The sequence below is a fragment of the Ruditapes philippinarum genome, unplaced genomic scaffold (genome assembly GCF_026571515.1).
Source record: "Ruditapes philippinarum isolate M1 unplaced genomic scaffold, ASM2657151v2 ctg1615_1_1_1_1, whole genome shotgun sequence".
In the NCBI taxonomy this organism is placed as follows: domain Eukaryota; kingdom Metazoa; phylum Mollusca; class Bivalvia; order Venerida; family Veneridae; genus Ruditapes; species Ruditapes philippinarum.
In genome coordinates this window covers 117,167-133,746 of record NW_026865698.1, presented here as the reverse complement: position 1 = coordinate 133,746, position 16,580 = coordinate 117,167, and the positions used below count along the sequence as shown (strand labels likewise).

The following is a 16,580-nucleotide window of genomic DNA, read 5'->3' as shown; positions in this document are numbered from 1 at the left end:
ATTGTATACACACTTTGCCATAACTGTAATGTCAATCTTGCTTTCCTCAAATTGATTTAACAAAATGTACGGCTGGGATACGTCAATGGTTACACCAAATGTAGGCAATACTGAAAACATTAATTTTAAACTTTATTCACATTAGAGTGCAAAGACTGCATTACTTTAGATATCATCTTTTTGTCATATAAATAGCTGTTACTTATATTTATTTCTAATTTCTATTTTTAAAAATTATTCTCTTACGAGGCGAATTGAAAAAAAAAATATTTGAATAAGTCATGCGTTGTCGGCTGTATATATCATAGTAGTTACATTTTATTCGTATTTTATTAATAGGATACAAGTCATACAGTTACTAATATTTATTTAATATTTTAGTTCCTTTAATTTCAATTTCTGAAACATTTTTAACAGACAGAAAATCCCAGAAACAAAAGAAATGTGTTACTGTTGAAATGTACATAAACTAGACAGAGGTAAGATTAAATCAAAGATTTAATCAAAACAAATGAGATTGCGAGAGAAAATGTATAGTTACAGCAGCTATACACTCACTAAAACCTGAACAAAATAGATTAAATGATAAGAGTTTTCCAAGAAAATAAATTATCTGTGGTTATGCAGAAATGTGTTGGTATCTATAAACTTGGGCTTACCTTATCTAACATTGCTATGTTAAAACTGATATACAAAAGAAAATCGTGGTAATTCTTACCTAGTTTTGATAAAAACGCACTGATAAATAATGATCGTGATTAGAATTTGACGGATGTGTTTCGATAGCAATACAAAATATAAAGCTAACTTAATAGAATAAATGGCAAAAAATATTAAAAATTAATCGATATCATTTGAGCATCTAACGTCGGCTCAATGAACGACAAATTAGACTATTTATGAAAAATAAATATTGAACTCGCAGAATTGTATAAAACATAAATACTATAAAACAAAGCTCAAATTATATAATTACCGTATTCCTCAATTTGAAATAAAGATCTTCCCACTGTTTCAAACTAAAATGAAGAGAAAAAAAACGAAACATATACATAAAAAAAATTCATTTCATGGGCCCCACAGATTAAGGGCGCAGCTAGCAGCGACTTGGGTTTCTTCATAGCGAAGCAGAAGCGACAGGAGTACACATATTATTGTCTTAATAATCAATCATTTATCTATATGATATTCTGTGCGCGTTTTATAAAATTAACTCTTTATCTGCTTACAAAAGATTTTTATTGGATACACTATCATCGTAACGGAAAAAATAGTGTGTTTATGCAATTAATTTTTCATAACTATAAACTACGGTCGACGATATCAAAAGAGTCGTTTCATTTTGAATATTTACCACGTCCATGACGACAATATATATTATACACTATATCGGTATATAAACGTGTTGAATTGGATAACACTTTTCACAAATAAATAAGACAGGTTTGTTGAATTGAATACCACTTTTCTTAAACACTGCTGTAATTGCGATATCTCGCGGAAACTGCTATCACGTTTCCATAGATAAAAACATCTTAAACTTGTTTAAATGAACATAGCATTCCCAAAGCGATTAATGATAAATAAGTGCAATACGACATTATCTGTGTGTATATATAGCCTTACTATGTATCACTTTGGGAAACGTAAAATCTCTTTTATATTCATTTAGGCTTAATATGTAGACTTCCGGAGCGGATGTGACGTTGGCCAAGACAAATCACAGAACATTTTCGAGAGAATAATGCAGATGGGAAATAGAACTGTTACATAAGATAGTCCCTTAAATACCCAGGTCAGCATGACAGCATTTGCACGATTTTTTGCAAACTCTGAGAAGAACAATGAAAGCACTGAAATGCGATATCATCGGGATGAAAGCAGACTCACATTCGAGCCAATCAGCGATTGTTCCTCGGAAGAACTGAACCTGGTCCGTTCATATTTTAATACCTGTCTGGAAGAGGTGCAAGAGAGAGGGAGAAATTTAGGTTTGCTTGATACTGACGACTTTTTCTTCGATTATGAGAAGACAGGTCATGAAATTTTGCCGAAACTTGCTCAGTTGACAAACAAAGTGTAACGGTCTCAGCCAAAAGAGGAAAACTCTACAAGTTAGAAAAAATAAACATCTAAAAACGTTGAAAATCTCCAGATAACAAGTGTGAACGAACAATTATGATGACATCTCAAGCGGGATACAAAATCGTTTGATTCGCAAATCATCGCTCACAATATTTTTCAAGAGCAAGAGGGGAGGGGCGTTAAACCGCCTCCCACCAATCGTTGGAGAAGAAGAGCAGTTACTATCCAATTTAAAACCAACCATTAATGAAAGAGGACAAAAAAAACATTTTAACATTGGAAAATATGGTAGATAATACTTGATAGGTGAAAACGCGGAAAAATATCAATGTGAAAACAATTACCTCTTTGTCATGTTTTAGTTCCTGTATTTAAAATATTAGACAGAGCTTAAAACTTAAATAAGAAGTGAAAAATTAGAATCTGAGAGAAAAAAACTAAAAAGGAAAGTTCGTTTCCGGAACTCCTATAGATTAATAAAAAAAAATTAAATGTGTAAACCATTTCAGAAAGATCAATTATATTATTTTTCATTTTTTACAATGGCCAATGAGATTCACATAATTCGGTTTATAATTAATTTTCAAATGACAAATGACAATTTTACTTATATTTAATTATTTCCTGTATTTTTTGCAGAAAGTCAAGCCGGTTTTAGACGGACTTCGCTCAGTGCAACAGCAGTTTATCAAACATAGCATTAGGATCATACATACATTACAATGTGTATTTCAATTTAATTATTTCATACTAAAATTTTTAACTATAAGGAAAACGATATAGTTTTTGTTTCTAGTTTCTTGAAATAACGCATACAAATCATATCACTTTTTTCTAAACATTTTTATAATAACCTGTCCACCGTAGAATGCACGAGCTGTCCATGTACCAATTTCAGGGTTAGATGGTAAAGAAAAATCAGTTTGGTAAAACCCACTGGAACTTGAGCTTGTAAATGTTCTTCTTCCCAAAGTCAGGTTTGACGGGCTCTGTAAATGTACACACATATTTTGCAAAGCATGATAAAAAACATAACGAACATATTCATATCAATGTACATGCGTCTCGTTTGACTTTTACAACTGAAAACAAAAGTTATTATATATTATTGTAGATGGTTGTAAATGACTTGTTTAAAATTCTATTTCAGTTATCTAGTAACAAAAACAAGAGATTTTACATACGAAGTCAATGTTTTGGGGCGCTTTTTGGGTACGAGAAAGAAATGAAAAGAAGAGCATGATGTCAGCCAATAACAATTCGAGAATGACGTTATAATGATGTTATGTTCTTAAAAAGTAAAAAAAATAATAAGAACTTTTGTTTGAAGGATAATGTTTATGAAATGCATTAGAAAAGTATGTGAGAAGTAAGCAGTTAACAGTGAGCTAAGCGAAAAGGCATTTCAATTTATATAGGGAAGTCAATGATCTGCTGTAATGCTCAGCTGTTTTGGGCATCTAGCAGGGCATTCCTAAATATAGCGTAAAAATGCTCTGCTGCAATTCTCAGCTGTCTTGGCAAACTAGCAGAGCATTCCTAGCTATAGTGAAAAAAGATATGCTCTGCTGAAACGCTCGGCTGACTAGCAATCTAGCAGTGCATTACTAAATATAGTGTTAAAATGCTCTGCTGGAATGCTCAGCTGGCTAGCTAAGCTGGCTAGGCAATCTAGCAGGGCGTTACTTAATATAGTGTAAAAATGCTCTGCTGGAATGCTAAGCTGGCTAGGCAATCTAGCAGGGCGTTACTAAATATAGTGTAAAAATGTTCTACTGGAATGCTAAGCTTGCTAGGCAATCTAGCAGGGCATTACTAAATATAGTGTAAAAATGCTCTGCTGGATTGCTAAGCTGGCTAGGCAATCTAGCAGGGCGTTACTAAATATCGTTTAAAGATGCATTACTTAATATAGTGCTGGAATGCTAACCTGGCTAGGCAATCTAGCTGGGCATTACTAAATATAGTGTACAAATGCTCTACTGGAATGCTAAAATGGCTGGGCAATCTAGCAGGGCATCACTTAATATAGTGTAAAAATGCTCTACTGGAATGCTAAGCTGGCTAGGCAATCTAGCAGGGCATTACTAAATTAAGTGTAAAAATGCTCTGCTGAAATGTTAAGCTAGCTAGGCAATCTAGCAGGGCATTACTAAATATAATGTAATCAATGCTCTGCTGGAATGCTAAGCTGGCTAGGTAATCTAGCAGGGCGTTACTAAATATAGTGTAAGGATACATGCTGGAATGCTAAGCTGGCTAGGCAATCTAGCAGGGCATTACTAAATATAGTATAAAAATGCTCTGCTGAAATGCTAAGCTGGCTAGGCAATCTAGCAGGACATTCTTAATATAGTGTAAAAATGCTCTGCTGGAATGCTTAGCTGGCTAAGAAATAACACAGGGCATTCCTAAATAGAATGTATAGTGTAAAAATGCTCTGCTGCTATGCTGAGCTGGCAAAGCAATAAAGCGGGACATACTTAAATATAGTATTAAGTTTGCGTTATATTCCGAGCTGGCAGAATATTTTGAAAAATAGTGTGAAAATGCTGATAAGCAATATTGCGGTGCATTCTGAATTATAGTAATTATATGCTCTGCTGGAATGGTCAGCTTGCAAGAGTTTTATTGTTGCCAATGTTTTATTGACATTTTCGACTTGTAGGCACTCCAGAGGCACTCGCAAACTTTTAGATATTTTTGGTGCCAATAGAAATAATGATATTTTTTACTTCTAGGGACCTTAAATAAACTATTTCATTGTCCTGCGACTTTCTTATGGACACTCACAGACTTTCAGGAATTTTTGTGTCAATGCTGATATTGACAATTTAGACTTCTAGGGACCCTCAAGAGTCCATTTTTTGATCTGCGACTGATTCTGGGACACTCGCAGACATTCATGAATGGTTGGTGCCAATAGTAATAATCATATTTTTTAATTATAGGGACCTTTAAAAGTCCATTTCATTGGCCTGAGGCGTATTGTTGGACACTCGCAGACTTTCAGGAAAGTTTGTTGCCAATGGAGATGATGGCAATTTTTACCTCTAGGGACCCGCCAGAGTCCATTTTTCTGGTCTACAACTGATTCTGGAACACTCGCAGATTTTTAGAAATCTGTGGTGTCAATGGAAATAATGACATGTTTTACTTCTAGCGACCCACCAGAGTTCATTTCGCTGGTCTGTGACTGATTTTGGGACACTTGCAGACTTTAAGGTACTTTTGATGCCAATGGAGATAAGGACATTTCTGAATTCCAGGGAACTACCTGAGAACATTTCTTTTGTCTGCGACTGATTCTTTAAGACTCGCAGACCTTCGGGATGTTTGGTGCCATTGCAGATCATGGCATTTTTTTAATTTTAAGGACCCCTTAGTCTGAAGCAGAGCATTTTTACTCTAAAATGTCATTATCTGCATTAGCACCAAAATTCCTGAAAGTCTGAAAGTGTCAAATAATCAGTCGCAGACCAACAAAATAGACTCTGGATGGTCAAAAGATGTCAAAAATGTACTTACAAAAAAATATATCTCTAATGGCACCAAAAATTCCTGAAAGTCTGCGACTGTCCAAGAATAAGTCGCAGACCAAACAAATGGACCCTGAAATGTCCCTAGAAGTAAAATGTCATTATCTGCCTTGATATTAAAAAAATCCTGAAAGTCTGTGAGTGCCTAAGAATCAGTCGCAGACCAAAAACAATGGACTCAGGGACGTCCAAATAAGTAAGAAATATAATTATCTGTATAACTCCTGAAAGACTGCGAGTGACTCAGAATCAGTCGCAGACCAACGAAATAGACTCAGTGGACTCAGGATGGTCCTTAGATTTCACAAATGTCATTATCTGCATTAACACCAAAAATTCTTGAAAGTCTGCAATTGTCCCGGAATCAGTCGCAGACCAAAGAAATTGACACTTGAGGGTCCCATAGAAGTCAAAAAATGTCATTATCTGTATTGGCACTAAATATTTCAGAAAGTCTACAAGAGCCAAATAATCAGTTGCAGACCAACGAAAAGGACTTCTGAGGGTTACTAGAACCAAAAATAAGCTATAAATCCATTTGTACCAAACTCCTTGAAGTCTTCGAGGATGACAGTCCAAGGCGCAGACAAAGATTAGTGAAATAGATCTCTCAACAAAAATAAAATTTTCAGGCATAAGGATTACAAGTGGATGCAAAAGGAGTAAAAGAGAAAAAGTATTTACTCTGTATTTAAGAATGCCCTGCTAGATTGCTCTGCCAGTTCGGCATTTCAGCACAAAAAATACTTTATCTAATAATGCCCTGCAAGTTTGCCAAGACAGCTCAGCATTTGGTGGAACATTTTTACAATGATTTTCAGAATGCTCTGCTTGATTTCCTAGCCAGCTGAGCATTTTTAACACTTAATTTAGGAATGCCCTGCTAGATTGCTTAACCAGCTGAGCATACCAGCAGAGCATTTTAACGCTATATTTTGTAACGCCCCACTAGATTGCTTAGCCAGCTGAGCTTACCAGCAGAGCAATTTTACACTTTATTTAGGAATGCTCTGCTAGATTGCTTTGCCAGCTGAACATACCAGTAGAGCATTTTTACGCTATATTAAGGAATGCTCTGCTGGATTGCCTAGCCAGCTGAGCATTTTAACACTATTTTTAGGAATGCCCTGCTAGAATACTTAGCCAGCGGAGCATACCAGCAGGTCATTTTTACACTATATTTTGGAATACCCTTTTGATTGCTTAGCCAGCTGAGCATAACAGCAGAGCATTTTTACACTATATTTTGAAATGCCCCGCTAGATTGCTTAGCCAGCAGCTGAGCATAACAGCAGAACATTTTTACACTATATTTTGGGATGTTCCGCTAGATTGCCTAGCAAGCTGAGCATAACAGCAGAGCATTTGTACACTATATGTAGGAATGCCCTGCTAGATTGCCTAGCCAGCTGAGCATACCAGCACTATATTTTGGAATGTCCCGGTCGATTGCCTAAGCCAGCTGAGCATACCAACAGAGCATTTTTCGCACTATATTTTAGAATGCCCCGCTAGATTGCTTAGCCAGTTGAGCATACCAGTAGAGCATTTTTACGCCGCTATATTTTGGAATGCTCCGCTAGATTGCTTAGCAAGCTGAGCATACCAGCAGAGCATTTTTACACTTTATTTTGGAAAGTCCCGCTAGATTGCTTAGCCAGCTGAGCATACCAGCGGAGCATTTTAACACTATATTACGGAATGCCCTGCTATATTGCTTAGCCAGCTGAGCATACCAGCAAAGCATTTCTACAGTTTATTTTGGAATGCTCTGCTAGATTGCTTACCCAGCTGAACATAACAGCAGATCATTGATTTCCCTATATAAATCGTAATGCCTTTTTGCTTAGCTCACTGTTAACTGCAAACTTCTCACATATATGAGAAAATAAGTTTTCAAAAACTTATTGACAAAACATACAGTTAATTAGCTAATAAGTAACGAATAATTCAGTGTCAATAAGAGATCAGGAAATCAGATATTGTTAATATAAAATAATCATTCATTTTCTAAATGTTTTCAGGTGAATCAATACAATAATATTCAATTTTATAAGTGTTTTGTTTTTTTATTAAACTCAGCCTCCACATCTCAATATGCTTTTTAAAGAGCCATTGAGTTTTGTTGTATGCACATATGCACCGCGATTATTGCTTGTCTTAGCATCTTTTTGTTTCGTTGGACAAGCTTAATGCTAGTTAGCTTGCCGATATCAACTACTTACTTCAATTCATTACAATATGTTCTGAAGCTTTGAAGTCCTGTTATTTAACTTTATATTCATTCATGACATTAACTTACCACGATGTCCATGTTTATTTGCCATTGATCACCCGACACCTTCTTCAGTGATTCATCTAGAGCTAAAACTTTTATCTTCACTAGAAGATAAAACAATAAAACAAATAGTCATAAAAAGGGAACCCAGACATTGCGGTTTAAGTGTGTGTCGCTTAACCCAGCGCGCTTCTCAGGTAACAGTCATGCTCATTCCTATGATAATCTGTCTTCAATAGGAAAAGTTTCAGAATTAAATTCATTGGTTGCATGTTCGATCATGTTACTTTTGTTATAATAAAAAAGAATATTGACAATAAACAGGAAAAGATAGACTAAGACATATTGAATATCGAATTGAATCCGGAGTATAATTATTATGACTGATAAACTGCTCCTTGTCTTTTCAACAAAACTTCCTATATAAAATTACCCTAAAACTTTCAAGATCTAAATGATAACTTGTGCATCAAAAGGTACTGATAATTATGATAATAAAACAGAGAAGTTTTTTTTCCAACCGACTCCATATAATTGAATCTATTATGTTTTAAAAGATTTTTTCGTGTGTTATATGATGAGTTTTAAAGTCATTTAGAATGCACTCGAAAGAGTCTTGTGGGCAGAATTATAAAAAAATGTATTTATTTGACAAATTAAATGTTGTTTCAAATCGGTAAATGGTAACATATTAATTTTTGACCTCATTTGACTTGAATAGTCTTAATGTTTAACGTTACAGAAAAAATATAATTCGTCAAGGATTGTGGAATATAAAATTAAGCTTCAAATGTGAATGATTTTCTAGTAAATATACGTCGTACATATCAAAATTCCAAGGTACCTAAGTCATGCAATTTTGTATTAATTTGACATCGCCGAGCTTTCTGATTTCTTGTTTTCAGCTTTTACCTTGCATACGCCAACATGTGATACAATGATTTCTTTAATGGGTTTTTGCCAGAGCAAAACGGCGACATCTTGTATTTTAAACTCTTGGCTAGTGCTTTTGCCCCAGAAAAAAGCTCATACAATACGATCATACATGTTTATCTGAATATTAATGTACAAACATTAGGTAACATATCGTATTTATTTATGATAGAAACGTACCATTCGTACCACATTTATATACAGGACTCACCTTTTTGTAGTGGAGTGTATATAGGTTTGTCCGTCTGTAAGATCAAATAGCCAGTCTTGTAGCTGAGTACTATGTCATTGCATATTTGATACTCGTATCCACGTCGTGAGCATAACCTAATTACTCTGGCTTTTTCATCTATATCAGCGTTGAAAATATCCGACTCTGTTACCCTTATCGTTGTGCTAACGGGGGTTTCTGAATTGATTATATAATTATAATAGAAACACTCGCAAATAACGTAGAGCAGACCCTAAACACAAAATGCAATCCACAAACAGCAGATCTCATTTATATCCATGTTGTTTGCTTTTTCTTAATAGGAATAGAAAAATAATGCCATAGAATAAAAATTAATCTTGTTTTGTTTAATTTATTTTCTAACGGGCTCGAATTTAAATTACATCCTTGTACTTCTGTAGATATCAATTCACAACAATTACATGAACTGTCCAAACTATTTTCTCAAACATTAAACAACCAGGGTGAGTATTTATTCTTATTATCATATCCTTTATTTCTCTCTCCTAATAAAACATTATTATAAGGAATTAAAATCGTAAATAAATAGCTTCCGTTTTATAATAGCAACTTAGACTTTCTGAAAAATAAGTGATCTGAAGAAAAATTTGAACACAACCTTTTATAGTGAAGTATCAACTATGTACAAAGAGTTATTTTAATTATTTGCAATCCCAGCTAGGATCTTCATATGCACTTGCTTTATTCTAAATTTCTCATTTTGAACTTATGTTATCTTCCGGAAACAATTTTCTGTTTTTAGTATCGGTGACCTTGACCTAATGGGGCACAAAAGCAATCCTATATAAACTGGCTTTATACCAAGTTTGATTACAATATCACATTCCTTACTCTTGTTATTATCCAAAAACCAATTTTCTTTTTTAAGAAAACTTTTTCCCCTTAAAACCCTTGACCCCAGGGGGCCCGGGAAAGCAATCTTAAGCAGGGGTTTTTTTTTTTCCCGTTAATTAAACTTTTTACCCTTTTTTTTAACCAATTTTGATTACAACTAAAATTCCCCCCCGCATTTTCTTTTTTAAAGGCGTTTAACCCAAGGGGTTAAAAATTTTCCAAACCAGGTTTTTTTTTTTTTTTTTTTTTTTTTTTTTTTTTTTTTTTTTTTTTTTTTTTTTTTTTTTTCCGGGAAATATTTTTTTTTTTTAGTTACGGTTACCAATGACATTCCCCCAGGGGGGGGGCCCCCCATGCAATATTATCAAAGCCCTTTTAAATTTTACGCTTTTTTATGTCAATTTTGTTTTTAAATATTTTGTTTTTCAAACTCAAATTTTTTGTCCAGAAACCATTTTCTATTTTTAGTAACAGTTACCGAGACCTTGACCCCAGACTGTCCAAAGGCAACACCGTCCGTGCTCTTTATATAAGCTTGCTATAAACCAAGTTTGATAACGATATATCATTCTTAAATCTAGTTATTGTTTGGAAACCATTTTTCTATTTTTTAGTAAAGGTGACCTTGACCTTGACCCCAGGGGGAGCCAAATGCAATACTAACCGGGGTTTCCTCATAAGGTTGCTATATACCAAGTTGATAACAACATCTCATTCCAAACTCTAGTTATGGGCAGAATACCATGATGTGGTCCGACCGACAAGCTGACTTCTTTATACCCCCTGAAATCGTTTGTGGGGTATAATAATATAAGAATCTTACACCAGCTGTCGGCACAGACCGGAATATTTAGCTCGAGGTTAACTGCTGACGGCGGGCGGTAACTAGACTAGACTGTCGAGTTTCTGCTATACTGTTACCCGAGAGCTAGATATTCCTGTCACAGCTGGTGTTTGTTTTTTCTTGCATATTACAAATTGATAACGAAAAGATATTACGAATATTTTCATTCAGCATTTTTTTCTTATAATAGCGTATGATTTTAAAACTTTATTCATTACGGCACAATGACGTCATCTTAAATACGCAAGTCATTCATAAAAGAAGCGCTGGAATGACATCATTTAAAACACACGACTTAACTTACATGGGGTGTAAGACTATAAGAATCTTACACCGGCCGCCGGTACAGACCGGAATATCTATCTCGAGGGTAACTGTTTACGACGGTAACGAGGCTCTGCTAAGTTTCCGCTAAACAGTTACCCGAGAGTTAGATATTCCCATCTGTACTGCTTTTTCTTGCATATTACATGTCAAATATTTTCGGAACAGAAATTATCAGAACTGATATTCTCATTAGGCACTTTTTCTTGTAGTAACGTTTGAACTTACAATTTCATTCATAGCGGAAAATTGACGTCATCCTAAGAATGCAATTCATTCATAAAAGGCACGCGGCAATGACGTCATTTAAAGCACGCGACTTAACTTTCCGCTAAACAGTCACCCGAGAGCTAGATATTCCCGTCTGCACCGACAGTCGGTGTTTGATTCTTTTTCTTGCAAATTACATATCAATTATTTTCAGAACATAAACTACGAAAACTGATATTCTCATCATGCTTTTTTTTGTTAAAGTAGCGTATGAACTTACAACTTCATTCATAACGGTTAAGTGACGTCATCCTAAGAACGCAATTCATTTATGTGCGCAGCAATGACGTCATTTAAAGCACGCGACTTGTCTTACATGGGGGGTGCAAGACAGGGTTTTCTAGCACCGGTGTAAACGGTTAATAATCCTGTCTCATATGCATGAAAGAGTTTTCTAACACCAGTGTAAACGGTAGATAATCCTCTCAGGGTTTTCTAGTGCCGATATTAACAGTAAATTCTTTCTTGCATATCAGACAGGGTAATCTACCGTTTACACCGATGCTAGAAAACTCTTACACTCCCCCCCCCCCCATGTTAGACAAGTCGTGTGCTTTAAACGATGTCATTGCCTCGCGCCTTTTATGAATGAATTGCGTTCTTATGATGACGTCATTTTACAGTTATTTAATGAAGTTGTAACACATAAGAAAGTGAGTAACTAATGAAAATATCAGTTTTCGTAATTTCTGTTCTAAAAGTAATTGATATGTAATATGTAAAAAAAAAGAATCAAACACTGGCTGTCGGTACATATGACAATATCTAGCTCTCGGGTAACTGTTTAGCGGAAACCCGACAGGACCTCGATACCGCCGTAAACAGTAACTGTTATCCTCGGGTCTGTACCGGCAGCCAGTGTTAGATTCTTATAGTCTGATATGCAAGAAAGGGTTTCCTAGCGCCGATGTAAACAGTAGATAATCCTGTCTGATATGCAAGAATTGTATACGTTTAAGGATCTATTTTAAATAAAGTTATTCACTTACCCTCATCTGGAACTGTCACAGTTTTCCTAGAAAATTGTTTACCCCGATACTCTAGCCAAACCTTAATTACAAAATATATAATATATCATAATTAAGCGCATATGAACATTACTAAACAAGATATTCGTGAAATAACTCAGTAAATATTAGTTTCCTTGGTACACGTTGTATACAAATCGCTCTTAAAAGATGATAAATCTGATACATTTTTTAATCCCATTTCCCAAACATTTAGATCTTATTAAAGTTGTAATACCATTATAAACATATTTCTGTTGCTTTTGCGTGTTACAATATCATCATTTCAATTAAATTGGTGTTGTTTAAGCAAGTTCGTCAGTATTTAAAAATTAAGTGAGTTTCTTCTAAAAGAAATATTCATTTCTTGTCATGTTCCTTTTTATGAAATTATTTTTGGCAAATACAATATCAGAAATTGTCTATGAATTCCAAAATCGTCAAGGAAAACTTATACCGTTAGCAAATGACAAACTATGTGGTCCGTTGACAAAGATGTCAAAAACTTAGAAAAGAGGCATAAGTACATGTAGTATAGCAGGCAAAAGAAACATATACTTACCGATACCGGTACATTCCGCCTGTTGCCAAATATATTGACCAGCAATGTCTCTTGGTGATTAAACCTTATCAAGTTTGGTGCAATCACAAAATAATAATCCTTAGCACTGAAATGAAAATATGTAATCAAAGTAGCTAGAATTTGAATTTTTCCATGTTTTAGAGGTGCTTTATGACATGCTTTTCCAATCATTGCCATTTACCTACACACCTACCCACCCACAAATTATGAAGCAAGTGTTTACATATATGTAAAAGTCTAAACCAATGCAAAACATTGTATTATGTAAGGTTGACCTTATTGCGATAGCTTCCGCATCTTGACGTTGTCTAACCAGTCTCTATGCATCTTAGCTAGAGATTCTCTTTTCTCATTTATTCATCTTATCATCTCTTTCATTTAGTAATTATATATTTGTACCGTATTTGTTATTTCTTGTTGTACTTGTCAATCATGATTGGATTTCTGACCATAGAAGTCACGGCCTTATTCAACTTAAACCTGTCTTGGTTATTATTTTAGCATTATTAAGAGAAGCAAGCTGCTGGCAGTACTTGCATCAATTTTATATCAAACCTTTGCTCATTTTAGCATTGTCAAGTCAAATCTGATTACATGTTGTTTCTTATTGATAATAAGCAGAAACTGGCTGGTTTGCAAAACGTAATCTTTATTACACTCCATTTACTATAATAGTACATTTCCATGTAAAGACTAAATGCTAGATAGTTTTTTTTTCTTAAATAAATATTCTTCAAGTTACTCTATTGTATAGCTTTTTATAAACTACATGCATTACAAAAATTGTATTGAATCTTGGTACAAACATTATATCATCATGTGTGGTATTAGCTGGAAACTATTATTATGGCCATTGGATCCAAATATTTTATTTTGCTGTTAATATAAGTAAACAATTTTCTGAATCATTCTTCCTCCCACAAAAAAAGTAACATTGCCTTAAGATCTCATTACATTTTCTAGTAAACAATTTATTTTACACAAGTGCTTACTAAGTTTATTTCACACAATCTTCGTGTTAAAATGTATTTAAAACTAAGTTTATTTTACACAATCTTCATGTTAAAATCCTTGAACGAACTCTGTTATAACTTTTCTCCAAAATAATGAGACACGATCTTGTAAGATTACGCACGCACATAAAAAATATCGGAAAACACATAAAAAAACGAACTTGTCAGATACCCACAATTTATGATGTTTAATAAGTGTACTATGTGATCATTTTTGTGTTCAGTTTTTATATTGTTTATGATTTGCATATATTTCTGCATAGTAATTTACTATTTATAAGTGTAATTACCTACCGTCTTGTTAAAACACTGAGATTACTTACCGAAATACGACAGGTTAATTGAGGAACACATACATCTTACAGTGTTCTATTGTTTTCAAAATAAATAACCCCATTGATTATTCTGTCAAATGTGACAAAAGTATATTTCATAAGAAGGGCTATTTATGATTTTCTTATTTTCATTTTTTTGTTTAGTTTTTCCCTCTGTACGCGTTGCAAATCCATGAATTGATGATATGCCAACAAATCGCTACCTTTTCAATTATCGTTTTAGTTAAACCTTAATTGTTAAAGAAATTCCTGTTAGCTCTAATTTTAAAGAATGACATTAATTAAATTTTAGAATTTAAAGGGAAACAATTGACACTGGGAGTAAAAATTAACTGTTACAGTAACGAAATAATTGAGTACAAAATAAATTGTCCTGTTTGTTGGCTGCAGGCCCCCAAAAGTTCATACAATGTGGTGGGTTTGGTTATTAATCACTTTTAAGTATATCTCTTGTTATTACAATTGTTGTTATGCCTCCACAAAGTGGGGAGCATATAGCGTTGCACTTGTCCGTCCGTACGTTTGTCCGTCCGTACGTCTGTCCGAGCAAACATTTTGGGTTTATGGGCTATATAACAGTAAAGAGAACAAAAGAGAACAATAGGTTTATTCCGTGATCAAAGGGTTTATGGGCTAGTAGCCCTTAACCCATTACTTCATATACACGCCTTTTAACGCCTTTTTCACCCCCCCCCCCCTTTTTGTTGTCTCAAATGATGAAAAAATGCCTTATTTAGGCCCTAAACACTTGTTTTTGTTTAAGAAATGTTGTTAAAAAAATTGACCTCTTTTTCGGCGCGGCCCGCCAGGCAAAAGATACATCAGGGGGTTGCCAGAAGGGGGATGTGCCCCCTTCTGTTTTGGGGGGTTTGAAGGGGGGCGGAGTCCCCCTCATCGCCAAGAAAATTTTGGACTTGTGAGAGGCTGTAAATGACCCCAGATTGATCATAAGGTAACGTGTAACCAACGCTGAAAAGCATTTGACTCTATCTCAATCCATTGATAAGTTGCAGCACTTTGAAATCAATTTTGATGGAAAAAATCAGCGCAAATTAGTGATTTTTGGCAATTTTGAGATGTCCCCTCGTTGCCATGGTAACAGAAAATTTAAGTCTGAGCATGTTGTTGCAAGGGCAATGGTCCAGTCAACATTTGTGCCAAGTTTTGATTAGTGTTGAAGCAGTTTTTATAGTATTATAGCAATTTGAAGTCGTAACGGGAGACTTTTCAATGAAAACAGCCATTTTTCACAAAATGCTCATGAAGTAATGGGTTAATGAAAAAAATAAAAAAATCTACAAAACAACAATTTTTCTTCAAATTTATATGACAGGCCATGTTTAAACATGAAAAAACGCGATTTAGGGTAATTTCAAGTATTTTCATCATTTTCAGTTAACCCATTACTTCATATACACGCCTTTTAACGCCTTTTTCACCCCCCCCCCTTTTTGTTGTCTCAAATGATGAAAAAATGCCTTATTTAGGCCCTAAACACTTGTTTTTGTTTAAGAAATGTTGTTAAAAAAATTGACCTCTTTTTCGGCGCGGCCCGCCAGGCAAAAGATACATCAGGGGGTTGCCAGAAGGGGGATGTGCCCCCTTCTGTTTTGGGGGGTTTGAAGGGGGGCGGAGTCCCCCTCATCGCCAAGAAAATTTTGGACTTGTGAGAGGCTGTAAATGACCCCAGATTGATCATAAGGTAACGTGTAACCAACGCTGAAAAGCATTTGACTCTATCTCAATCCATTGATAAGTTGCAGCACTTTGAAATCAATTTTGATGGAAAAAATCAACGCAAAATAGTGATTTTTGGCAATTTTGAGATGTCCCCTCGTTGCCATGGTAACAGAAAATTTAAGTCTGAGCATGTTGTTGCAAGGACAATGGTCCAGTCAACATTTGTGCCAAGTTTGATTAGTGTTGAAGCAGTTTTTATAGTATTTTAGCAATTTGAACTTGTAACGGGAGACTTTTCAATGAAAACAGCCATTTTTCACAAAATGCTCATGAAGCAATGGGTTAATGAAAAAAATCAAAAAATCTACAAAACAACAATTTTTCTTCAAATTTATATGACAGGCCATGTTTAAACATGAAAAAACGCGATTTAGGGTAATTTCAAGTATTTTCATCATTTTCAGTTAACCCATTACTTCATATACACGCCTTTTAACGCCTTTTTCACCCCCCCCCCCTTTTTGTTGTCTCAAATGATGAAAAAATGCCTTATTTAGGCCCTAAACACTTGTTTTTGTTTAAGAAATGTTGTTAAAAAAATT

General features: G+C 34.7%; 1 protein-coding gene across 1 annotated transcript in view; it reads right to left on the bottom strand.

Moving 5' to 3' along the window:
- Window positions 1-16,580, bottom strand: part of LOC132730028 (complement C3-like) — a gene marked incomplete at its 3' end in the record, with an annotated part of 130,464 nt that overhangs the window by 110,800 nt on the left and 3,084 nt on the right. Inside the window, exons 2-8 of the mRNA XM_060715872.1 lie at window positions 12,930-13,035; window positions 12,350-12,410; window positions 9,047-9,244; window positions 7,927-8,006; window positions 2,940-3,074; window positions 977-1,019; window positions 14-110 (exon numbers count right to left, since the gene is read on the bottom strand). Of these exons, the coding sequence (XP_060571855.1) occupies window positions 14-110; window positions 977-1,019; window positions 2,940-3,074; window positions 7,927-8,006; window positions 9,047-9,244; window positions 12,350-12,410; window positions 12,930-13,035 (720 nt within the window). The remainder of the gene's footprint in view (window positions 1-13; window positions 111-976; window positions 1,020-2,939; window positions 3,075-7,926; window positions 8,007-9,046; window positions 9,245-12,349; window positions 12,411-12,929; window positions 13,036-16,580) is intronic.